The sequence below is a fragment of the Drosophila hydei genome, unplaced genomic scaffold (assembly GCF_003285905.1).
Source record: "Drosophila hydei strain 15085-1641.00,03,60 unplaced genomic scaffold, DhydRS2 tig00000060-arrow-pilon, whole genome shotgun sequence".
Taxonomy (NCBI): Eukaryota; Metazoa; Arthropoda; class Insecta; order Diptera; family Drosophilidae; genus Drosophila; species Drosophila hydei.
The window spans coordinates 7,215,032-7,242,188 of record NW_022045656.1 but is presented as its reverse complement, the minus strand read 5'-3'; the positions used below and the strand labels follow the sequence as shown (position 1 = coordinate 7,242,188).

At 37.2% G+C, this 27,157-nt stretch overlaps 4 protein-coding genes across 7 annotated transcripts in view; all 4 read right to left on the bottom strand.

Moving 5' to 3' along the window:
• LOC111595466 (hemicentin-1) overlaps positions 1-27,157 on the bottom strand; it is a 174,413-nt gene that overhangs the window by 77,560 nt on the left and 69,696 nt on the right. The gene's annotated exons all lie outside the window — the stretch shown is intronic.
• LOC111595474 (L-lactate dehydrogenase B chain-like) lies at positions 18,074-19,408 on the bottom strand. Its single transcript, XM_023309240.2, has one exon. It carries the CDS (start codon positions 19,219-19,221, stop codon positions 18,076-18,078), a length of 1,146 nt encoding a protein of 381 aa, XP_023165008.2. The 5' UTR covers positions 19,222-19,408; the 3' UTR covers positions 18,074-18,075.
• Positions 19,477-23,520, bottom strand: LOC111595459 (axoneme-associated protein mst101(2)-like). The gene has a single exon (XM_030222699.1). The coding sequence runs from the start codon at positions 23,516-23,518 to the stop codon at positions 19,853-19,855; it is 3,666 nt and encodes a 1,221-aa protein (XP_030078559.1). The 5' UTR covers positions 23,519-23,520; the 3' UTR covers positions 19,477-19,852.
• Positions 23,504-25,822, bottom strand: LOC115482753 (axoneme-associated protein mst101(2)). Its single transcript, XM_030222717.1, has one exon. The coding sequence runs from the start codon at positions 25,734-25,736 to the stop codon at positions 23,526-23,528; it is 2,211 nt and encodes a 736-aa protein (XP_030078577.1). The 5' UTR covers positions 25,737-25,822; the 3' UTR covers positions 23,504-23,525.

Here is a 27,157-nt window from a genome sequence, read left to right as displayed (position 1 = left end):
TAAATTTTTGCAACTGGCAGTCCTTAACTGCGAAATTTAAATTTCGAATTTAAGTTGTTCCTGCAGTAACAATTCATATTCATAAAAGCGAATATGTATGTCAAACTGTTGGAATAATGTGTCAGCAACTAACCCAGCGGAAAGTCAAACTTTAACTATCGCAAACTCTGTCGTCATTGTCAGTGTCATTGTCACTTCAGTTTGGGGTTGCGGCTTATCTTTTTCGAGCGGTTTGGTAGACAACTTATTTGTCTCATTTTTATAAATTGCTGTTAAACGTAAAAAAAAATTTTTGATTTTATTAATTACTAAAAATGTGTTCTCTTTTCCTTTTTTACAGATGGAACAGCAATTTGTATTTATATTAATTTATGAGATTTTACTATCAATGATTTATGCTTAAATGAAAGCTATTTGATTTTTATGCTTAATACATTAATGTTTAAATAGGTATGAGAAGGTTATAGAGTTTAATCCCTAAATTTATTCGCTAAGTTATAATCTATTATGTACAACAAATTTACGTATAGATTTCTACTTTTGATTCTATAGGCATAAAAAATTAGTTATGCATAATTTCTAATTTAATATTTATAAACTCTCTTAAAATTTCAAAGCTTATCTAACAACTATTTGTAGGGTATACTTTTATCAAATACTTTCAACGAGATATTGGTTGTTGGTTCTTTAATAGATTTTTGTGCTCTATCCTTGTCACATTTATTGCTATTGCATTGTTGGCATTTTGCAAATTAAACGGATTTCCGCTAAAGGCCATTTCCGCTGCCCACTTACCGCCCTGACTACGCCCGCTGCCTGAAAAGCTATTGAAAGCCGCTGCGCTTTTTGCCAATGGCCCCAAACACGAATCTATTTTTTATGCCGTTCATTCTTTTTGTTATATATACGTATTATACTGTAGTATTGACAAATGTTTTCTATTGTTTTTTACGCTCAGCTCTATGCACTATTTTGATTTCAGCAGCAGTATAAAAGAAAGAACCAGATAGAGATACAGCGCGAGGGAGTGAGCGTGTTGTCCGGTTTTTTGCAGTGCAGTTTATGACAGTTGACTGCCCGTGGCGCTGCTTTGAATGTTGTTGTCACAAAAGAAACTTTAATAGAATTTTGCTGGCTATTTGCATTGGTAGCAGCAATTGTCAATTGCTTTCATTATTTGTTTATGCTTTTTTCGCCTTCGTTTATACCAAAAAATTGATTACTTTATTATGTATTTGAGAATATAGAATGTGCTTCATATATCTATTCTTTCGCTTTTTACGCAAGTCACGTTTCAATTTATTGCAGGCGGTTAATTAAACGCAGTAGGCTTCAATGAACTGAAAGTGCATGCTAATTATACAATAATCAATTGCGCAAATAAAAAAAATAGACATAAAAAATGACTAATAATAGTGCTTATTAAGGAAGCATAAATCGTATCATTATGCTTTAATTAAATTAAAAAGTCCAAAAATAGAACAAATAATTTGATTAAAATAATATATATTTTAATTTAATTATATAAAAACTATAAAAAAGTTATAAGAATGTAAGCTAATGTATGAACATTTCAGTATAATTTATATAATATTTCTTATATTTATAGAATATTTTATATACATATATATATATATATATATATATATATATATATCATATATTTTGTATATATTTGTATACAAATAATATTTGTTATTATTTTCAAAACTTAGGAAAGCTTTAAGCTGTATTTGGACATAAGTACCCTGCCCACTTGATATGCCAGTCCACGTTTTCATAGTGACCTTGTGACTGCCCTTCAGTTGGGGCCGCAAAGTTATACAACACCTGCGGACTTAGATGCTTCAGTCCCTGGCTCATTAACATATTGAATTTAAATGTCATGTCGACAGACGGAGTTCGACATACGCCCCCGGGAGCACAAAAGAGAAACCACAAGGCAGACATCGAAACATCCCTCAAACGAGCCGCAAAGAATGCTAAACTACTTTTGTTTACCATTTGCATTCCCGGGCGCAAAGCCCAAAAGAAATTGCTGCGTAAAAATGTTGATAAAGCGACTCATCTACATATTTTTGGTTGTCGAATTGGTGACATGATTAAAAACCCTCTTTCCTACTGTCAGAAATATTTTTGATATATTTTCTTATTTGCATTCAAAATATAAGCAAAACAAATTAAAAATTAAATCATAAACGATGACTAGTAAAATTTAGATTTCTAAATTGATTTTGAACGAGCCACAATGCAATAATAAATTTATCCTAAATATTGTTCAGTATTTGGCTTAAGAATCGCATGCTTTAAAAAGGTTTGAGCTAAATTTTGAACAGCCAAAAGCTTTGACTTAGCTGCAGTTAGTTAGACTAGCTGCTTGAGGCGAATCCCTAAACGAAAACGCTGTCATAGACACTGCGCACTCTGCCACCTCCGCTTTTTACTATTGCCCTCTTGCGACTAACTACTTGGTGGCAAGCAACATTTCTGATATTAAGCAAAAAAGGCTGCAGGCCACGTGCGCTTTGTGCTGGCGCAAAAATGTGGGTAAAACTCCCGCAGGACATGCTTACACACATATATACGTATATACAAAAGTACGCCCACACAGACAACGAAGAAACGCAAAATGGCGCCGACAGCAGCATTGCCAGACCCCACAAAATTGTATAAGCAGACAAGCAGCGCGCGACGCGCAATTGTTTTAAATTTGCCCTGGCGACAGGGGAGACCCTGCTCCTTCAGATCCAGTCCAACTCGCTCGCAACCAAATTAGCTAACAAGGACAAGGACAACACAACGAGCCCTTTAAGAAGACTTTAATTTTTACACGTTCGAGTTCATTAGCGGCAGCCACAAAGCATAATTGTAAATTTGCCATTGCCATTTAATTTATGAGTCTTCAACGCCAAATACTGTTTCAATAATTTATCGATGCTTGAGCTTGGCGGCTTACTAGTGTACTTAATGCCACGCCCACTCGCCGCGGGCTCTGGCATAAATCAGGAGCAGTCCACCCATAAATTCCAAGCGACAAGTGTCCGGTTAAATAGCGTGCAAAATTCAAGTATATACCAAGTAACTATTATAAATATAATTTTTTCTGTTGTTTTCACACACACACATACACACAGACACATAGAAAAGTGACATACATTCGGTCAGCACTACGCGAATAAGGGAAGCGTCCGCAAGTTGGCTACACAATTTGTCACTGGGTCATTTTGCACATTAGATTGGGATGGGAACGAAAAAGAAAGAAATAAGGAATGAAACGGAGAGTGGGACATAGGGATGGTGTAGCCCATGTTCAGGGGCAGGCACTTACAGGCAGCTAAAACATAAATTTAGGAATAAACTGAGGGCGATGTGTTTGACTAAGAACTACCATAAAAATAAAATATTCGTACTAGAGGAAAAGCGAAATATGGAAAATCAAGCCAAATTTATAAAGAAATAAAGAATAGCTAAAAAGTAAAATTAGTAAAATGTCAGAAAAAAACAAAAACTTTCCCAACTTTCGAACAATATCAATACTCTTTAGAGTTTATATTCGGAAGTCTAAATTTGCCACATATAAATACTTTATCTAATATGCCGGTTTCTCTTTACTTACAGGATATATGTAGACTTTTGAAAGACACAAAAAATGTATATATAATAAATCATGTACATAGCAAGCAGCAGAACATTCAGCCAACCACTCGACCACTGTGTACCAGCTAAACCACCCAGTCAGTGGGTCAGTGCTCATTTGGCTGACTGCCTGTCGACGCGGCAGTGGCGCCAAAGAACTTCGCTCTGTTTTGGTGGCCATCTTTGACACAGTTTCAATTCACAGTTGTCTCAGCCAAATGTTTTTCTGCTGCTAGTTGCTGGTTGCATACTTATAGCTGGCACTGTTTGAATAATTACTCGAAAATAGCATAAATCAAGGTGCCTTAAAGCTACGCATTGCAGCGCTATCTAATTACTTATGGTTGTACGCACAGGATGGCGTCGATAATCAACGAAATTACGAACGTAAGTGATTAATGAAAGGATGCTTCAGTTTGAAAGGCCTGCAAGCGGAACAGCACAAAACGTAGTCGATGCTCAGCATGCAGTGTTAATGATTTAATATTAATTTCGAATTTGTACCAGTACCTGTACAAGCTGCGCAGTTGGATCCAAGTGCCGAGAGCAGCTGGTGCAATTGACCACATATACACACAGACACACACACATACAAGCAGACACACGAACTTAATTATGAGCACAATTAAATTGCTATTAAGTGAGTAGCTAGCAGGCAGTTACACCCCCACCTACAGCTCTTCCGCATAGCTCGTCAGCATAATTATGTTATTTTGGCTTTTGTATGCAGCCAAAGAGTTGAATGTCGAGAGCACTTCTCCAAGGAGTCGTACTGCGCTATGTTTGCATTTTGTGTGGGCGGAAATTGAATTTTATGTAATTTCGTTGCATGTCATTAGGCGCAATTATGTAATATACGTTATCAGCATGCAAAGTGTTGAACAGCTCTCCAGTTTATCACTAGCTGGACTTGGAGTCAAATTCTCTTACTCTTTCCTTTACTAAGCGAAAGATATTTGCTGCTGAATGCTAATTTCTCCTCTTTCATATATGTTTTCTTTGCGTGAGTGTTATTAATTGTCTTCTATGTGTAAATGTGGCTGTGTATGAGAGGATATGTGTGTAAGATAATAATATGCATTAAGCTTTCTATTATTTTTAGCTAGTGATTTGAATTATTTGCTTGATTACTTTCTAAATCAGTTTTTTGATAACTTTTCATTTCTAATTGTATTTACACAATGTTGTTAAATTATTTGAATTTAATTATGTAAAATTTAATCGATGAAGTTTCTGTGGTAACCCACAACGTAATATATGCTTAAAAAAAAACTTAAAGATATTATCACTTTGCGAAAGCAAAGCAAAACATTTGGCTTTTATATCATTAATAAATCATGATAATTTTGCTAGCTTTTTGTGTCCTTTTACTTTGCTAAATATTTCCATAAATATTAATAATTGAGTCACAATTTATATTATACCAAAATTAAAATTTCTATTTATTTTTAAGAATATTTTTTAGACTGTTTAGGTGCTTCTTATTCAAGCTGTTCAATTTCATATTTTTATTCCGATTAATTATTTCCAAGTCAAAGCACAACATTTTGCGCTTATCGACGGAGTATGGCAAATAAATTTCACATTTCCTGAGACATTTGTCACATTGAAAGGACTCCCCAATTCCTCGAAGAACCCTTTTCACACAGTTTTTGGTGCTTATAGAAAATTGCTTCACAAATTGCTGGAGCTTCCGGAGCACATTTTTCAACTTATTAATTTTCCATTTAGTCTTACAAGCAATTAAATTTAAAGACCAACAAAATTAGACACGGAAAACCAAAGCCATAACGAAGCCCCAAACAATGACAACAAAAACAGTTCTAATACAAAATTATCAACACGTTCCGCTTATTAACTGGGCAGTTTGAACAATTCCATAAATAAATAAAACGTCAGAGACAAATCCTTTCGGCCGCACACTAAGAAAATCTGTCACAATTGTTTGACTTATGTGCGAAAGGGAGCAAAGACAATGAGCAAGAGGTAGTGAGAGAGTGAAAAAGAGGAAGCGCTACATGAAATAAGCAAAATATTGCTGAAAATTTCCGGAGCATCAGAGACATTTTCAGTGTGCAAATATTTTCGGGGAATTGTGAGATGCGTAAATTTTACGCTTGCCTGAATTTTGCCAACAGGCTACTGAAGTCAAAAGCAAATGGGTTCTACAAGAAAATACGCACAATAATCATTATGTATTATGATTATCGTGCTGCTGATGATCATCATCATAATCATGATGAAAGTGACTTTGATTTTCGTTAGAATTTCTTCATTTGATGGCTTTGATTTAGATTTATGCATGCTGATATGCTTTAAAACGGATGCCCTAACACACACACACACACACACGCCAACACACTCACACACCAACACAAACAAGGCTTGCCATATCCTTGGCTGTCTTTGGGGTCCTGGGCCAACATTTGCTAGCGCATAATGCTTTCAAAGCTGCTGTCAGCCAGCTGCGCCACTTGAAGCAATTTATGAAGCATTTTACTTACTTAGCTGCTGATTTACTCCACCCAATGCCAAACGAGCTGTGTGCATGTGTATTTTATGTGAGTGTATGTGTGTGTGTGTGTCTGTATATATAACAGCTGGCTTGGACCTTCGCATAGCACATGTGTCTGCGATTTTTCTATGAATATGAAATAAGTTTTTGCCTCGCTTGTGCGTAAATAAACAAACAGCAGAAAGCAGCGCATGGCCCGCTATGGCTTGTGGGCGTGGCACAAGGATATTCTCTTCTTGTCGAGTCGTGTCCTGACTAGCGATCGAGTGCGTTTGTGCAAACAATATGTAGCATACTTTCAGCCAGCTGCCTCCTTTCAATATTTGCCAAAGGCGTCGGCGAACTCTAAATAAACCAGCCAAAGACTTGGATTAGTGAGTACGCTTAATACCCTGTGTGCTATAAGACTTAAAACTACATTTCGCAATAGACAAAATGCAAATACGACACTTTCATTTTCACTGAAATAATCTATATTGTAATTTATTTATATTTATTATAACAAATACAAATATTTTGTTTTTTGTTTATTTTATACGAGAACTTACATGCTCTATACTCATTTTTTTTAATGCAGGGTATAGGAAATTCCCAAGTAGCTACAAATTAAATACACGTTGCCTACTTTACGACTGCCGGTAAAGAAATTTAACGCAGATTTTATGCAGGTCACAAATAAAAAGAAAAGAAAAGAAAGGAAATGAAAAGAAAGGGAATATAAAAACCCCGCAAGAGTAACCCTTTCAGCTTGAACATTACTTAAACTATGGCATAAGATATGTGAGCTGAGTCCTGGGAAAGGTGAAATTGGAATTTTTTGCGCATAAACTTAAACGGAATAAGCCATAAGCCGGGCTGGGCAGACGCCAGTGACCCAAGGTCAGTTCCCCAGAGTCTTTTGGTAAGCTGCAATTAAATTTTTATCGCTCGTACCAATCGATGGACCAAGCAACAATGACGCGACATTTTGTCCAACATGTTCTCAAATTTCTCAAAAAGAGACTGAGAAACGGATGTATGTATGCCCATAATTGCACAAAGCAAATGAAAGAGCGAAGACATCGCTTCGTTAGGGCGCCGTCTGCTGAATTGTTTTCTTCATCTTCTTTTTTCCTGATGATTTGCTCGTTTTTGTGCGGCATTTGAGAGTTTGCCAGTTTGCCATTTTGCCTGTTTTGTTGGTTGTTTACATAAAAATATTGCCGGAGCGACAGTGAGCGAGCCAAAAGTAAAACATAATGAGGCAGACAACAGCCCACATCCAACGAGCTGGCGTCCAGACGCGAATGACGGGGCAGACTAACCGGAGACAGAAAAACCAACTAGTCTGCGCTTTTCCCAATGCAAGTAAGAATACAAAAAAAACTACCAGACAAAGTGGTAAATAGACGTAAAACGCGTGACTTTCACTTTGATGTCGCGTCTGCCGACGTTGACGTCGATTTGACCGTGGAGCAAAAGCCAGGCTAAGAGGTAGTTTACACTGAAATTAAATACGGGCAACTCCGGCTGACTGACTCCTTCTGCCTTGTTCCCAACTGATGTTTGCATAGACGGCACGTTCACTCGGCTGCGAAGTTCTGCTTGCTTTTCTCTTCGTGCTATTGGCAGCCGTGGGAGCAAAATAAAGCCGAGACTTGACAACAGCTGCATCGCAGGCAATAGATATTGTTTTTAGCAAAGCTTAAAGCGAACATCGAAAGTTCAGCGATAGAAAAAAATTAATTTTAGGAAAATATATGGTTTTTATATTTGGTTTTTAGGCTGAAATTGTTAACATCAATTGATAGATAGATAGAATAATTATAATGGGATTTTATTTTCCATGAACTTATGAAACTCAAGACTAAAACAAACACGACGGTTTCCCTCAGGTTGAGATTACTATGCAATCCTGGTTCACAGGCGATATTTATGTTGTGCTTAACAAACAAATTTATAATTTTATAATGTTAAATGAATCAGAATAGGTCTCACGTTTGCATGAATATATGTTTATCCTACATTTCTAATAAATGCTTTTAAAAATGCCTACTGACTGATAGCATATAATGTTTTGTGGAACGTCAGTCTTTTGAGTTCAACGCAAGCTCTCTTATAGATATTGCATTTTGTCAAGAATACAACTGTTATTGCAGTATTTTTCTTAGCCACAAACATGCAATTTAGGAGTTTTGGAAAGCCTTTTGCAACTGACCGTAGCAAACACAAACACTGCTGCCTGCAGCTAGGTTGTCACAAAAGTTAACACATAGTCGCTGAGGCAGTCCTTACACTACAATAAAAAATGGCATAAAAGCTGAAAATTAGAAAAACATGAAAGCCAAGAAGAACAAAAAGAACTAGTGTACATAGCAGTCAAGTTGCATGTGACACACCTTAAGGCAGCTGGCGAACTGGAGCTGGCAAATGTTTGCTCGAGCGGCGTTAAAGGCAACACAAAAGAGCGGCGGCTTATCAGCAGGTGCCACAATGCCACTCACTCACACATACATTAAAACAAGCTCGTATATGTCTAAAAATATATATATATATATCAAAACTGAATCGGACTTTCGGAATGAACGCCTTGGGCTAGCTGCATGTAAAAGTGCTGCTGTTTTTAGTTATCAAAACTTCCAGCTGCAAATGACAAACAAGACTGGAGCAGTGGAAGAGCTGGGAAAACTGTTAGATAATGAAGCGTAAACTTTTACTACAAATAAAGAAAACGGGCCAAGAAAAATTAGCCGAGCGCCTTTTTGCCTCTGCCTTTGAGCAATTGTGTCAGCGGAGATGCCACAACTTGAGGCAAATGAAAAAATGCCGTTACATACTTTGCGGCTGTCTGCGATAAAAGTTTGCCCAACGCGAACGCCAAATTGTGTGTAAATACTTAAAAAGTCGTTAGTGCTAGCAAGAAATGGACGCCTATAAGCAGAAGGACACCGTCCAAGAATATTAAAACCAAAGCCAAGAGAAGGTATTTCTGGAGGTGAGAGCGGGCCTGAACAGGCGCGACACAAAATTCCTCATCAGTTTTGGATTATACATTTACACATATATACAGAGCAGATTGTATGATTACAGTTGCCTATTAATATATCTATCCTTTTATTAGAACTAAGTCCCTTGCTGATTACCTAGAGTGATTTAATCTTTTTCGTGACACGAGAGGATTCACGCTCGATGCATGCGCAGCTCTAATTGCATACGCTGGGCAAGTTGCAAGTGCTGCAAATATTTTTTAATGAGCATCGTCTACTGAAGACGTCTCCTTCATCATTAAAAATATGCAGGCACCGACTTTGATGATTGATTGAGCTCCGTTACGGCTGGCTGCCTCCTATATGCACCTGGAGGGGGATTGCGGCCATTAAGTGCGCCTGAAAGCGTGCTGCAATAAATTTGCCTAATCAAACTATTTAGGCGCAGTGTCTGTCACGCAGCGGAAGTCAAGCTGGCGCCGTGCCCATTAGGGCTGACGAGCGCACGACGAGTAAAGGCGTGGGTACACGCACATGTGTTGCATGCTTTTGGGCGCTGCCCAGACGACACACATAATCCTAATTAATTGCCAGCATCAGGCTGAACGGCAGCACAAAGCTGCACTCACTTGTGCCGTAATTCGAATGCATCCACAGCATTCACATTGCTAGCATCCATTCTCGTGCTGCTCATATCCCATATCCCATTTGGGCTGCTCGACAGGTGCACGTGAGCACTTCGTGTGCACCATTTAGTCGCCGAGTGGAATGACGAGCTGACGAGGCAGAAGAAGAAGTCTGCTGCTCCTGGCTCGGGTGGCAGCCACCGTTCATTGCGTTGCATGCCACTACGCCATTATTTCCTTTTAATTTGCTTTGGCTGCAAAAGTCGTGGCGTGTTCAATGCTGCCCCAACGACGACCAGCGAGCAGCGACGCATTTCATACACTTGGCTGAGCTTTGAAGTTGCTTAACACGTTTGATGTTTGCTGCAGCAGCAGCCGATGGGCCATTGCTCATTTGTATTGTATTTGTGCATGAGTGTTTGTGTGTGTGTGTGTGTGTGTGTGTTTGTGTGCTTATGTGTATGTAAAGGGATCGATTAAGGTATAGCAAAGGGTAGGTCGCAACTAATGCAGCAACGAAGTCTTTCGCAGACAGTATAAAAGCCTAAGAGCTGACTTTGCAAATTGCTCTTGCTTCTGCATATTCGACTTGCAACAAGGAGTGCGAAATATTCTTTAAGAAACAGCAGAGTACGCCATAAATATTTAACAAAGAATATCCTGGTCTGTGAGTCTACAAAAAATACAATTATATAAGTTCTCGTGTATTTAAATTCAATCTAAACTTTAACGTAATCTCAACTTTAAATATATCAGATCTGAACTGAACAAAGGGAAAGAGATGGTAAACCCTAAAGACCAAAGCAAAACACAAGAGAAAAATTGCAAAAGTTTCTTCACTCAAAAGATGGCAAAGGCGATGATGCGAGAGAGAGAGAGAGAAGGATGGAGAGGAAGGGAAAGGGAATAAAATAAAGAGAGCGACTGAGATGCAAATAGCGTTCGTCTTAAATATGCCGCAATAATCGAAGTTGATGTAGAACATCAATAGCTACCAAAGGCTGCTAAAGCAGTTGTCGAAGCTTAAAGGTCACAAGTAGACCGAACAGACGCCGCCCCGGGGCCAGTCGAAGTTGTTCCCAAAAAATATGCAACACAATTTTAATTAGTTTTGAAAAGTATTTTAATTTTTGCAATTTGTGTGTGCCACACGGCGGCAGCCGGAGCCGCAGAAATATTTTGCCTATTGGCAAAGCAATTGTGGCAGCTTTCTCCAAAAGTCCGTCCCTTCATCATTTTAGATCCTAGGAACAAGCCGTAATCACGTTTAATGCGGCACTTTAATGATTATTAACATTATTAGTTGTAATGAGCGTCGTCAGCCCGTTTTAAAGTTTGCCAAGTGAAATTTGCCAGCTATTCAAAGAATGGATGCGTACAACAAACGCTAGCAAAACGCAAAACTCTACAAAACAGATGAGATGAAAAGCAAACAAAAAAACCAGGGAAAGTTGAAAAAGTTGGTAGAAATTTTTGCAATTATTTTTCTGTTTTAATGTAATAGTGCCGTTTCCAGTTTTCCCCTTTTTCGGGCTCAATTTTGCTTTTTTTTTTGTCTTTTTTTGTGTTTCAGCTTTTAAGCAAAAAGTTTGTTTAAACTATGCGGCCGGGCACGGTTTGAACGGCTCGCAATTTGTCCGTCAATCTGTCCAACTGTCGTTGTCTGTCTTTCGGTCGTGGCCAGTTGTTTAGCGGTTGCGTTGAAGCATTCTCAAAAGTATGCTTTGATTTTGCGTCTGACGTTTGACGCTTTGCTCATTGCGTGGAATTCAGAGTTCGAATTGTTTGTGCGTCGGTTTATAGGATGTATTTTTCTATTTTTTAGACTTTGATTTTTATCTTTATTTTCGTCTATTTGTTCTGAGTCTTTTTTGCAGTAGTTAAAAAGGTTTTCAAATTAAAGCGACTATTTTTAATAAAAGTTTACCTCAGCTAATTTCTGGTGTTGTAAGATAAAAGTGTGTTTAATGCGATTGTTGTGTGTGATCTTACGCATATTTTAGGAGATGTCACTTACCTAAAATGAGAAAAGAAATAAAGAAAAAGTTAATATTGAACTATATAACAATGGCTTATAGACTTAAAAATTAGATATTATTTTAAATAAGATAGGCTGCTTATTTTTGATCAATCAAATATTGAATACTGGTAATAATAATAAAACGTTTCATCAACCCGTACTTCAATATTTTTTTATTTAAGTTTTAAATATAGTAGATTTTCACAAGTTGCAAAGGCAACCAAAAACATGCCGTATTCAAAGAGCAGCTAATCAATATTTGTCAATGTTTTGCCAGCTCGAAGGACTTTCAATTTGAGGCTCGAATTCCGTAGCAGCCTTCTGTAACTATCAGAGTCGCGTTAAGACACGCACACACACAAGTTATCATATGACAGGACTTAATTACACACAACTCATTTACCGCATACAAAACGAATTCTCCAGACGCACAACCCATGGCTGCCACGTGGGAACGGACAGACTGACAGAGAGTACTTGTTGTCGTCGACGCCGTCTGATTTGAAATAGCAAACCCAAAAAAGGACGCAAATAGCGAGGGCAACACATGAAACAGAATGAAAGTTAAGGTCCTAGCAACGACATAGCCTGAGGTCGAGGGAGTTACAATCACTGAACCATAGGACTAACACAGACTTTTGTTTATATGTCATACAAATTACTCATACGTTAATAATTTAAACGGATGGCTGTTGATGATGGCCAGTCAAGGCGTCTGCAAATTTGCTTTGCCAATATAGCACACACCCCGTCCTATCAACGTCCTGTGAAATCAATACGAAATGAAAACCAAATACGCATTGCCAGTCGCTCTGTCTGTCTGCTGATGGCCTGTCTAAACATGAAGGCAGCACCTCAAGCTTGTTTACTTTATGCCCGATAACTTTCATTATCATGCCCTGAAATTCATAACCCAAAGCAAAGATAGCAATAGAGTTATATATGCGTATTTGCGCAATGCAATGTTGAGGCGTGTTTGTCTTTGTATTTGCTTGACTATATACGCCATGTTACAAAATTCATCAGTTCGTCAGTAAAACAAGACTGAAATCATTACATTCGATTACTGTTCTGTTTATGTTGATTTACTATCCAAATTATGTGCCCATACGAACTTCTATAGTATTAAGTAAGTATTCTTAGAGCTAACAATTGTTTTAAGAGGCCATTCGTCTGTTCGGCAGATACTCTTTAATGAAAATGGCATTTATATAATACAATATAATTTCACGAATCTATTTACTTACGCCTGAAAGCAAGATTTAAAAGGGGACAGCTTCTTCAATTTTATTTTTAAGTATATACATTTATTATTATGTTTTAATGTCAAATATGTTCGTTACTTTCCTAACTCCAAATTATATGCTATTCAACTAATAACAAATAATAAAATATATTCAACAATATTTTTAACATATTCAAATCGAATCAATTTTAATAACTCTTACATGTGTTTCTACATAGAATATGTATACACGCATTTAATTTAAGCCCTTAACTCAAGTTGCACGATCAAAATTTTCTAAATAACTGGTTAAGAATCAGAATCATCATATTCGAACTCTTTACCCATTCTAAGATCGAGCCACTTTAATGGAGTATATTTATTGCTTTCACTAATAAAGTAGCTCCCCTTAGAATGGGGCAAGGGCAATAATATGTTCGATCCTGGTCTTATCTGTAACGGTAGCTCTCCAAATTTATTTGTCCACTGATTTATCAATGATTGGTCTACATGCTGTCTAACCTCATCACCCTCTAAGTTACCTTCATGTGGCGTAGTAGATGACTGAAGTTGTTGGCAGCTATCAGCGAGCCGATTTCGAAGTTCAAACAAATATATTGTGCTATCCATATGTGTGGAATAGGGAATACCGAGAGCTTCGAATATTCCACCAGATTTTGTAATCTCTCTTTTATTTTGTGCATCGAATAATTGGCATTCACTCTCCAGACGGCGCATGTCGACAGGGTGGTCCTGATTATTCACTTGGAAAATAGATGAAATTAGATCATCATTGAGCATATGCCAGGGAGGTAATAAATCTTTATTTATCCGATCACCAACCGTTTTAACTGTAGTTTTGTCTTTCTGCTTGTTGTTTTTCCTTAATTTCTCCTTGTCCAAACGTTGTTTTGGCTTCTCGACTACCCTCTCTTGTGTTTCTGCGTAGATTCTTTCAGTCACTTCTGTTTTCTTTTCACAGGCATGTGCGTTCTGTAAGTCGGTCGCATCACATTTGTCCGCTGCTTCAATGCACTTACAGTTAGCTCCGATACCATTACTTTCATAGAGACATTTCTTTTCTCTTTGAGTTTTCAGACACTGCTTCAGTAAGCTGGCTTCTGAACAATTCAGCGATTTTTCGCCATTGTTTTGGGGTTTTTCTGTTGCCTGAAGTTTTTTTTGCATTTTTTTATGGTTAGATTTCGCTGTTTTGTATCTTTTCTCCAATTCTTCACGTTTGCAGTTGCTTAAAAGTTCTTGATATTTCAGTACAATTTCCGAATTGTTCTGTTTGGCGATTAGAGGCTGGTTTTTCTGTATTCCGATAGTATCCAAGCATTTTCTTTGAAGCATCGATCCGGCCTCGTGCAATACATTATTATTCCTTATAAACATCCGTTGTAAATATTCCGCAAATTTATCTTCTAGATGTGCGGCATATTTTTTTTTGAGTATCTCACATTGATTGATAATATTATCAATCTGGCTCATTTCAGATTTGATGTAGCCGATATCAGGTTCGATTCTTTGTTGCTCATCGAATCTATAAAAGTCAAATCCGTTACTCAACTTTTGCTGTTGAGTATGAGAATTATTATCACTCAATGCCATCATGGGAAGCTTTTGGAGACGCCTAATACTGTTAGACTTGTGACAATGCAACTCCGTCAATTGAGCTTTTCTTAATGGACCAATAGTAGTCTTCTTGGGATCCATGTATTTTGGATTTTTTGAGCTGGGATCGCAGTTGAAATTTGATATTTGATTTTCTTCACAGCCAAGATTTGTAGACGGTTGTGCCTTACTGCATAGAATTTTACTAAGATTGTGTATATCGTTTCGTGTTTGAATATGATTTGTGCGTTTCATCAACACTTTTTGTTCCATCTCACATTGGTTGGCAATCTGTACTGGTTTCTTGTAATCGTTTTTATTTCCCGATTTGATCAAATTATTGACGGTAGCATTTGGTTTTTTTCTAGACGGCTGATTAGCCCATAAATCGCTTGAATTCTTTTTTACTTTGAAAAATAACGAATCAGCGTTAGATTCAACCAATTTCTTTCTCAACTCTGGTTGTGCATGTTCAGAAGAAGATTGATTATTACAATAGGATTGAATTGCATGATTTTTGTGCAACGTTTTAAAATGAAGAGGACAATGATCTGCAATAGAGCTTTTATTGGGCTTAGGTATATCGTCATATACACGCATACCATTAAATATAAACGGTAGGTTACCTTTCTTATTATATTCTTGTACTGGATCCTTTAGGTGGCCGGTACGTTTTGAGCTAATCGTAGGATTTAGATTTTTCAAAGATTCGCGTAGAGTATTTACTGAGTATGGCAATGACTGGCAGAATTTGGAGATTAGACCACCATTTAGCTTTATTCGTTGATCTGAACCTGGACAAAAATTGGTAGGGGGTATTCGACTTTGAAGATCAGAATATGTATGAGAAGAGCGCTTGACATTGGCTCCTAAAATATTTTTAAACTCTAATTCATAGTGAGCTGGCACAGCATTTTTACTATACCGATCATTTGGTTTTATTGGATAATGCTTTGGCACCTTGGCATTACATTTCGTGCAACGTAATGTCCCCGATAGCATATATATATTCTGGTGATTTGATTTGGCCTCACAATCTTTTGCTTGGCCATCATGTTGGACTATAAAATCATCGGAATGCATGTTGGAGCAGCGTTGAATTTTCGTAGTATTTCCCGTCACATTGGATGGACAACTTTTGAGTCGCTCGGCCTGTTCTGAAAGAGTTCTATTTGAAAATTGACTATTGCTTTCTGTTGGTCTCGTTAGCTGTGCTAAATTGTACGATTTCATATCAGTCTTCCTAGACATCGACTCTGTAAATAAGTCGCTATAGTCTGTAGATACTTCCTCGCAATCGTAAAACCGTTCTGAATTTATTTCGTCCGTCGATTGAAAAGGATCCTCCAAGCGGTCCACACATTTTCCTGATTTTCGTTTATAAGGTATACACCTGTTAAGGTATATTTTAGTTTTTCTCTCCGCAAATAAATCCGTTTTAATAAAGTTCTCAGGTTTCTCAGGTGTTGGTAAATTCTTGTTTAAGGCAAATTCAATATTTTTCTTAATTGACAGAGTTTTCCTGGCGCATATATCAGATTCCCTTTTTAATGGTAGATCCCTAGTGGAGTTTTTATTACTTAAATTGCTGTTGGAGTGATTGTCAAAAGAGTGTGAAATACATTTAAATTTCACTGCTTGATCGCTCTTTTTAGCTTCGTTCTTATTAAGGTTCTTGCTTGGAATAATTGTCAGTGACGTCCGTGAACATGAGGAACCCTTGCTTCTAATATTAGAGTTAAATTCTACTGGTAGCTGGCATCGTTTGCAGCCGTTAACAATTGGTTTTAGTTGTGTATAGTTGCAAATGCGCCACATATTGGCAACGCCCAGAAAGCAAATAAATTTTGTTCCAAAATAAAAATATCATTTATAACTATGCCTGACGATAAATTTATTTCATGAAAGCAAGAGAAAATACTGAATACAATGTCAAAGTCCCTTTTTGCAGTCTCTACAATTTAATGTCACATTGTGCCTTCAATACCTCTTTGGCCGATTTCTTCATCGCAGCAGACTCCCATTCGGATAGATGTGGACGAATAATCCCAAAAAGACCCCATTTATTTACAATGCACGGCAACGATAAGAATATATCATCTCTGATCCCGCACATACCCTTGGCATTCGTTGACAATGACAATATCCGATTGCTATTCTCGAATATAGCAGATACAACGTCTGCGACAGCATGTCCAATGGCCCAGCTTGTATAACCCTTTAAAGCAATCACCTTCGACGCTGCTTCGACGACGTCCATATGTACTTGTGACCATTGCATAATATCTTTATCCGTGCCAATGTTTGGCACTAGTTTTTCAAGGTGTACACCACCTACGGTTACTGAAGACCACATCGGCACTGAGCTTTTTCCATTCTCCCCAAGAACAAATCCGTTTACTGAGCTAGTAGCCACGCCCAAAACCTGCGCAATAAACAATCGGAAACGTGCAGTGTCTAAATGACAGCCAGTGCTAATGCATCGCTCATAGGGTAACTTGGTTATTTTATGGGCCAGCCAGGCCATGACATCCGATGGATTTGAAACTATAATAAATACTGCCTTGGGGCTTTGTTTAACTAGATCAGGCATGACATGCTTAATAATATTCGCCGTTTTTTGAGTAACTTCTAATCGATTCTGGTTGGCTTTTACGCGTACTCCACTCGTCACTACAACTACTCTCGAGTCCCGCGTAGATTCAATTTCGCCGCAATTTGCAATATTGCAATTATTTAAAAATAAAGAGCCGTGTATCAGGTCCGAAAACTCGGCAGTACATAATTTCTTATTGATGTCGAATAGGGCTATGTCATTAGTAATCCCTTTCAACAGCAGAGCTACTGCACACACCATGCCAACAGCACCGGTACCGATAATAGAGACCTTGTTTCCCGGTTGTACGTCTTGTTCTTTTAAACGTTTATACAAGCAGGCCCGAAAAGCATTCAAAAATTTATCTTCCCTACATCTTGATGAACCAGATCGTGTAATATATATTTGAATGACATCTAGAGGCAATTGTCTCATTCTATTCACAATAGTGCATGTCGATAAATTAGAACATATTCCGGACAAACAGCGCCTTCTCATCATGTACGATGCCTAAGCAAAAAATTTAGATATAATTTTTGAAGTGAGTTAAAAAAAACAACAAAATTTTCTGGCGTTTGAAATGTAGTGGTTAAACAAATTTTGAGGAAGGGTTGCTGCATGTTCAAATTTTTATTTTTCTGTTGGATAAATTGTTTTGTGGAATACAAAAAGGATATGGCACAAAATTTTCACAATGCAAATTATATCTATTTATCTATATATTATGAACAGACTTATTAATAAATTATTGTTTAATTATAATTTAATTATTATTTAATTATAAAATAATTATTATAAATCATTTTTTATCAAATAAGAGCAGAATGAAATCCACATTAAATTTTCTATGTAAATCTTCAAAGTTTCTGGTGCTTTAGATTTTAACAGTATTCTGTATATTAAGCACAACTTCTGCAGATTTCTTAAATTTTTCTTTCTCCCAATCTGAAAGATGAGGTCGTATTATTCCGTAAATACCACCTTGGTTAACAATACAAGGTAGCGATAGAAAAACGTCGTCTTTGACTCCACACATGCCTTTTGCACTTGTAGACAATGTCAAGATGCGATTACTATTTTCAAATATAGCAGACACAACGTCGCAAATGGTGAGCCCAACTGCCCAATTTGTATAGCCCTTACCAGCGATTACTTTATAAGCAGCATTAACCACATCCTTATGTACATTCGACCATCCGTTCGAATCCTGGTCAGTGCCAATATTGGGCAACAAGTCCTTTAATAGAGTTCCACCCACACTGACAGAGGACCAAATTGGTACAGACGTGTCCCCATGCTCTCCCAACACCATTCCATGTACCGAGCTCGTTGATACCCGCAATATCTTCGCTATAAACATTCGGAATCGCGCAGTATCTAAATGGCACCCGGTGCTCAAACAGCGCTCAAAGGGTAGGTTTGTAATCTTGCGAGTAACCCAAGTCATCACATCCACTGGATTTGTTACTATGATAAAGACAGCTTTTGGGCTCTGCTTAACTAATTCAGGAGCAATTTGTTTGATAATTTCTGCCGATCTGTGGACTAAATTTTGGCGTGATTCGTTTGCTTTGCTGCGCACTCCAGCTGTGACCACCACCACGCGTGAGTTTTTAGTGCACTCGATAGTTGTCCGATTGTCAATTTTACAATTGTTGAGAAAAAGCGATCCTTGTAGGAGATCCTGGCGCTCTGCAGAACAAAATTCTTTCCTCAAATCATATATGGCTATGTTATTGGTAACGCCTTTGCACAGTAGGGCCATAGCACATCCCGTACCTACGGCGCCAGCCCCGACAATGGAGACCTTGTTTCCAGATTGGACATCTTGTTCTTTTAAACGTTTATACAAGCAATTGCGGAAAGCGTTTAAAAGTTTATCGTCTTTGCACCTCGATGAGCAGGAAGAAGCAAAACGCCTGGTCAGTTTTGATTTGGCATGTGAATGCCTTATATTATTTCCACTTTCATGTTTGATAAAAGTATTATAAAGGCCGTGAGTGAAGCGGTTTGTCATCATGCAGAACGCACTCAAAACTAATGTGAATTTAAAAAAAAGATCATTACCAAAACAAATATGTTTTTGTCATTATTTCAGGTTGAAGGCTATTAATTTTGAATATCAAATAAATACTTATTCTGGTTTCTAAAATGATTATATCAAAGACTTGACAGTTATCGCAAAATGCTACTAATGATTTTGATACATATTTATTTGATGAATTTGGAATACATGTAGTCAAAATTATAGAAAATATGCGGTACAGAATTTAGCCATCGAAAGTTTCATTTATCTGAGTTTTCATTCCAAATAAATTCAGCATGCGTTTTACAGATATTTTACAATTCGCCGCAATTCAATAGACGGTAATGCAGTACGACGTGTTTCAAGCGAACTCAAACGCTTCTTGAAAGATTCAACGGAAAAATTTTGTACGAGTGTGCCTACACTTGGTGCTTCATATAAATTTCTTTGCGGTTTTTCAGAGTCGAGCTATATATTTATATTTATTTTTATTTCGTTTTCGGTGTACTAAAACAGTAAAAACAAAACGTGAATTTCAAACGAAATTCTATATCTGGCAAAAAGCTCTGCCTACACCAATTAAAAGAAATTTATTAATATTGAAAACTTTACTAAAATCGGGCAATTAGAGCTTCATATTATTCTGTGTGCAGAGTAACCTTTTAGCCGACTTCTTGAGCTTCTCTTTCTCCCAATCTGAAAGTTGAGGATGTAATATTCCATAAATGCCCCACTGGTTAATAATACAAGGCAGCGAAAGAAAAACTTCGTCTTTAACTCCACACATACCCTTTGCATTTGTTGACAACGACATGATGCGATTACTGTTTTCAAATATAGCAGACACAACGTCCGCTACAGTAAGACCGATCGCCCAATTTGTATAACCCTTACCAGCGATTACTTTATAAGCAGCATTAACTACGCTCTTGTGTACATTCGACCATACCATCGGATCTTCATCAGTACCTATTGGCGGCAGCAAGTTCTTTAGTAGGGTTCCACCCACACTGACGGAGGACCATATTGGTACAGAAGTATCTCCATGCTCCCCAAGAACCATTCCTTGGACCGAGCTCGTCGACACCCCCACCAACTGCGCTATGAACATGCGGAAACGAGCAGTATCTAAGTGGCACCCGGTGCTGAAACAGCGCTCATAGGGTAGGTTTGTAATCTTGCGAGTAATCCAAGTCATCAGATCTACTGGATCTGATACAATGATAAAGACAGCTTTTGGGCTATACTTAAGTAATTCAGGAGCAATTTGCTTGATAATATCTGCCGATCTGTTGAGCCGAGTTAAGTGTGGTTCGTTTGGTTCACTGTGCGGTCGAGCAGCAATCACTATTACGCGCGAATTTTTGGTGCACTCGATGCTAGTGTCATTGTCAATATTGCAATTATTAAGGAAAAGAGACCCATGTTGAAGATCCTGCCGCTCTGCATAACATAAGTCCTTCTTCACATCGTAGATGGCTATATTATTCGTGACGTGCTTGGATAGCAGGGCAAAGGCGCAACCCATACCGACGGCTCCAGCGCCAACAATTGACACTTTATTACCGGGCTGAAAGTCTTGTTTGCCAGTTGTTCTATAAAGAGAAGATCGAAGCAAAATATTTTTTGCGTTTTGATCCTTCTCCTCATAAATCAACTCTTCTGCAGCTTCTTCGCTTTTTTGCCTGTCCTGTTTTGTTTTTTCCTGTGTATTAGTCTCTTTAGTCTTTTGTCTTTTTCTTTGTCTGTCTTCTTGTATCTTTTCAAATGAGGCATGGATTTTTTTTAATGCGCATTTTTTTCTTAAAGCTTCTTCTTGCCTTCTTCCAAGAGCTTCGCACTTTTCCTTAGCAGCTTCTAGTAGTTCGGTCTTTTTATTTAGAGCTTCCTTTCGCTTCCTTTCGCCCTCGATCTTTTGTCTGACTGCCTCCTCTTTCATGTTATCAACTTCGTCTTGCGTTTTTTTCATTGCGCACTTTTTCCTTAAAGCGTCTTCTTCTTGCTTTTTCTGAAGAGCTTCGCACTTTTCCTTTAAAGCTTCTTCGTTCTTATTTCTTTCTGCCTCCTCTCTCATAGTATTTTCAACTTCGTCTCGCATTTTTTTCAGTGTGCACTTTTTCCTTAAAGCGTCTTCTTGCCTTTTACTAAGAGCTTCGCACTTTTCCCTTAAAGCTTCTAGTTCGCCCATATTTGCTAAAGCTGCTTTTCGCTGCCTTTCCTTCTCGTTCTTATTTCTTTCTGCTACATCTTTCATGTTATTTTCATCTGCGTCTTGCGCTTTTTTCAGTGCGCATTGTTTCCTAATAGCGTCTTCTTGTCTTTTCTTAAGAGCTTCGCATTTTTCGATAAAAGATTGTCTTTCTGCATCTTCTTTCATTTTTTTTTCAACCGCATCTCGAATTTTTTTCACGGCGCATTTTTCCCTAATGGCTTCTTCTTCTTGCTTTTTCCGAAGAGCGTCGCACTTTTCCTTAAAAGCATCTTGTTCGGCCTTTTCTTTTAGAGCCTCTTTTCGCTTCTTTTCCTCCTCATCCCTTTGTCTTTCTGCCTCTTCTTTCAATGCACATTTTTTTCTTATAGCTTCTTGCCTTTTCTTAAGAGCTTCGCACTTTTCTTTCAAAGCTTGTCTTTCTGCATCTTCTTTCATTTTTTTTTCAACCGCATCTCGAATTTTTTTCACGGCGCATTTTTCCCTAATGGCGTCTTCTTGCTTTTTCCGAAGAGCTTCGCACTTTTCCTTAAAAGCTTCTTGTTCGATCTTTGCTTTTAGAGCCTCTTTTCGCTTATTTTCCTCATTCTTTTGCCTTTCTGCCTCTTTCATTGCACATTTTTTTCTAATAGCTTCTTCTTCTTGCCTTTCCTTAAGAGCTTCACACTTCTCTTTCAAAGCTTGCCTTTCTGCATCTTTAATTTTTTTTTCAACCGCATCTCGAATTTTTTTCACGGCGCATTTTTCCCTAATGGCTTCTTCTTCTTGCTTTTTCCGAAGAGCTTCGCACTTTTCCTTAAAAGCTTCTTGTTCGATCATTGCTTTTAGAGCCTCTTTTTGCTTCTTTTCCTCCTCATCCTTTTGTCTTTCTGCCTCTTCTCTCATTGCACCCTTTTTCCTAATAGCGTCTTCTTGCTTTTTCTTGAGAGCTTTGCACTTTTCGTTCAAAGCTTGTCTTTCTGCTTCTTCTTCCATTTTTTTTTCAACCGCATCTCGAATTTTTTTCACGGCGCATTTTTCCCTAATGGCATCTTCTACTTGCTTTTTCCGAAGAGCTTCGTACTTTTCGTTGAAAGCTTCTTGTTCGACCTTTTCTTGTAGAGCCTCTTTTTGCTTCTTTTCCTCCTCATCCTTTAGTCTTTCTGCTTGTTCTTTCATGTTATTTTCAATTGCTTCTTGCGCTTTTCTCAATGCGCACCTTTTCCTAATAGCGTCTTCTTCTTGCCTTTTCTTAAGAGCTTCGCACTTTTCTTTCAAAGCTTGTCTTTCTGCCTCTTCTTTAATTTTTTTTTCAACCGCATCTCGAATTTTTTTCACGGCGCATTTTTCCCTAATGGCATCTTCTTCTTGCTTTTTCCGAAGAGCTTCGCACTTTTCCTTTAAAGCTTCTTGTTCGATCTTTGCTTTTAGAGCCTCTTTTCGCTTCTTTTCCTCCTCATCCTTTTGTCTTTCTGCCTCTTCTTTCATTGCACACTTTTTCCTAATAGCGTCTTCTTCTTGCTTTGTCTTATGAGCGTCGCACTTTGCTGTAAAAGCTTGTATTTCTGTATCTTCTTGAATATTTTTTTCAGCCTCATCTCGAATTTTTTTCACGGAGCACGTCTTCCTAATGGCATCTTCTTCCTGCTTTTTCCGAAGAGCTTCGCACTTTTCCTTAAAAGCTTCTAGTTCGATCCTTTTCTTTAGAGCTTCTCTGTGGTTCTTTGCCTCCTCGCTCTTTTTTCTTTCTAACTCTTCTTTCTTGTTCTTTTCTGCCGCGTCACGAGTTTTTCTGATTGCACATTTTTTCTTAACAGCGTCTTCTTCATGGTTTTTCCTCAGAGCTCCGCTTGGCATCTTACGAGATTTTTTCCTTTTTTTTTCTAGTTTATCGTTGTGTTTCTTTTCCTCCTCGCATTTCATTCTTTGAGCTTCTTCTTCCATCCTCTTTTCTAAGGCCTCGCTCACTTTTTTCATTTCACACTTTTTCCTAATAGCGTCTTCCAGTTTAATTTTAAGAGCTTCATTTAAAGATTCATTTTCCTGAGCGTCTTCGTGATTATTTTGCTCGCACTTTTTTCTTTTGTCTTGTTCAATGAGCATTTCCTTATTAGCAAGGTCTCTCAATTTTTTCAAAGCGCACTTTATTTTTAAATCGTCTTCTTCTAATATTTTTTTTAGAGTTGTGCACTTTTCTTTTAAGTTTTCTTCTTCGTTTTTTTTTTTTCTGAGTGACGTTGCGTTTTATTTCGTTCTCTATCTTCTTTCTTTTAGCCTCCTCTTCATGTTTCTGCCTTTCAGCCATGTCTCGCACTGTTTTCATAGCACACTTTTTCCTGATAACTTCTTGTAATTTTTTTTTGAGAGATTCACACTTTCCCTTCAAATCAGCTTCATCACCTGTTAAATAGTGTTTCTTCTGGTCTTGAATTTTTTTCTTTAGAATCTCTACTCGTTTCGTTTCATTCTCTTTTTCGAAATATTTCTTAAGTGGCTCCTCCTTTTGCTTTTTCTTCACTTCCGCTTTACATATTTGTCTTTGAGTCTCTTCTCGCTGCTTATCAGCATCCTCACGCATTTGATTTTCAATTTGTTTAATAAGCGCTTCGCATTTTTCATGAAGAATTTCTACATCGCAATTTTGCTGTTGAGCGTCTTCTTCCTTCTCTTTCTGCTCTTCGCATTTATTATTAATGTGATCTTTCTTCTTTTTCTGTGACTTGTCTTGCATTTCCAATTCGTCGCAGTCTTTCTTCTGAACATCTTTTTCTGTCTGCTCTTGATCCTTTTGTCGTATTCTATGTAAAGCGCATTTTTTTCTGAGAGCTTCTTCTTTTTGCTTTATTTGAAGAGATTCGCACATTTGTTTAACAGCTTTCCCTTTGCGCTTTCTCTTCTGAGCATCTTCTTCGTGTCTCGCTTTTTTCTCTGCGCATGGCTTGCTTTGATGTTCCTGCGTCGCTTTCTCCTCTTCAAATGTTTTCTTCAAGCTCTCCTCTTTCAGTTTTTGAGCCAGCTCTTTGCACTGTTTTCTCAGAGCCGCCTCTTCACACTTTTTCTTCATGGCTTCTTCCTGCTTTTTTTTCAGAGCATCTGCTTCGCATTGTTTCTTATATGCATAGTCCAAGCACTTTTTCTTAAGTTTTTGTATTTCGCTCTTGATAAACTCATTTTGTTCGCGTTTTGCCTTTATAACATCCTTCTGTAAGTCCTTATTTTTGCTGATCGCTTCCAATTTATTTGTGTCCACTATACTTACGATAGATTTGTTGTGCTCTCTCAATTTATTTCCTTTAGCTGATTTATTTTTGGGCTTCGGTGGTTTAAATGCGGAGCATATTTCTGCCGCTACTTTTTGTTTACATTGCTCTCGAATGCAAGTTAGCAGATATTTATGAGAACGGGCCAGTTGGATCTTTTCACATTTGGTAAAAGTCTTTCGGCACATGCAGATATCTAACCATTCCTTTCGAATACATTTCTCTAATTTAGCTAAATATTGGCTTTGCGGATTTTCTGAGAAATTCTCCATTTTTTTATTTCTGGACAAGGAAGCGCAAATATCCTCAATTGGATCGCTACTATTAGGTGCCGATTTTCGACTTTCAGCTTTTTGAAGTTTTGGCGTGTTTTCAGATTTATGCTTCTGGTTGAATTTATCTTTCCGTTTATTACTATCCCGACTCATTTCCATTTGTTTGGGTTCTTGTGTCTTGTCTATTTTTTTTTTACATTTTTTTTTAAATTTCTTTTTTGAGTCTTCTGTGTTTTTATCCCCAAAACTATTAGCATTCGTTTTCTTTTTTTCGCAAAGTTTCAATAGCTTTTTGATTTTTTCCGCTTTAATCCTGACTGCACATTTTTGGGCAAGTTCTCTATCATTGCGAAGCTTCTTTTGCGCTAGTTTTTTGCAGGCTTTTCTCATGCCGCGTGTTAAACAGTCCATCATACTTTCCAATAATTTTTTTTCCTTCTTATCCATGCACTGTATTTGTTCGGTCAGCTTTCTTTTTTGACCTATCATACATTTTTCTTCATATTTCTTGAGCTGTTGCTCTTCTTTCAGCTTTCTGTAGGCCGCTTCTTGTTTTTCTTTTTCCTTCTCTTTTTTATACATTATTTTTGTATATAAGTCACAAGGATTCTGCTGAATATCAGAAGATCCCGAAACTGAGTCCGATTTTTTATTATAGGACATAGCTTGCGTATATTTTATCGAAAGTTTTGTGGAATGCATACAGTCCAAATAGCCCGTAAGAATAAAAATGCTTCTCAATATTGACTTATGCATACAAACGGATGTAAGTCTGTTAAAAGACATGCTGATTGACAAAATTTTAGTATTTATACCGCAAATGAAACAAAAACAATTTTGTATTTAATAAGAAAGTGTTGTAGCTAAAATTTTAACATCATGAGAACCAAAAATTTACTGCTTTGTAGTCTTGACCATTCTGATCTGAGCATTCTGATTCGAAAATTTGACTTGTACACTTTTAAAAAGGAGTACTAGATATATGTATATTCTGAATAAAAGGCTTAATCAAATTTGAGTCTTAAATGTTTGTATATAATCCAAACTAATACAGAATAAAATATTCTGCCAATACTTCGTATTCCCTAAATGAAAGACAGAAAAGGAGAATACATCACAATATTTTGAATAAATTTGTATTGTTTCTCCAATTTGCAAAACTTTAGATTTTTAAAAAAATTTATACAGTACATATGAATTATTTTATTGATAAATATAAATGTACCCCATTGGGTAAAAGAATGTCAAACTAATAATTTGATAGCAAGGAAAGATATATTTTTAGACTATTTTTTTTTGTTTTTTTGAGATTCTTCTTCTTGTTTTTTTTTACGTGACTCCTCCGCACATTTCATCTGAAGCTCCTTAAATTTCATATCAAGAGTATCCGCCTCGACCTGATTTTGAGAAGCCGCCTCCTTTTGCTTTGAAGCTCGTTTTTTATTTTTTGGATCCGTTTGTTTATTATTTTTCTCAGCCTCTTTTTTTGAAGATTTCTCATTTTCTTTCTTTGCACTTTTTTCTTTGAGACAATCTTTTTGAGAAGATTTTTTAGCAGCACTCGATTTTTCATTTTCTTTCTTTGCGCTTGCTTTTTCTTTTTTGAAACAGTCTCCTTGCTCTTCCTGTTCTTTTTTACGCGCTTCCTTCTCACATTTCATCTGAAGCTCCTTAATTTTCATTTCAAGAGCATTCACATCGACATTATTTTGAGAAGCCGCCTTCTTATGCTTTGAATCTCGTTTTTGCTTTTCTGGATCCGCTTCTTTATTATTTTTGTTAGCCTCTTTTTTGGAACATTTTTGAGCATCATTCGATTTTTCATTACGTTTCTTTATTGCGTTTGATTTTTTCTTTTTCATATTGTCTTCCCGGATCAATGCTTTTAGATTCTCCGCCTCCTTATTTTTCTTATGAATCTTTTCTTCACAAATTTTCTTAAGTGCCCTCAACCTCTTCCGTAGAGCCGCTGCATCACAATTTTTTTTAAATATCTCCTCGTCTTTCTTTCTTCTTTGGCGTTCTTCTTCTTCTTTTTTCTTAAGAGCATTTTCAATCTTCTTTTTTTCAAGAGCATCTTGTTCTGCCTTTTTTTTAAGAGCCTTTTCTTCATTCTTCTTTTTAAGCTCGGCTTCTTTTTTCATTTTTTCTAAAGCAGCTTTATATTCCTTTTTCCGTTTAGCTCCCTCTTTGCATTTTTTTTTAAG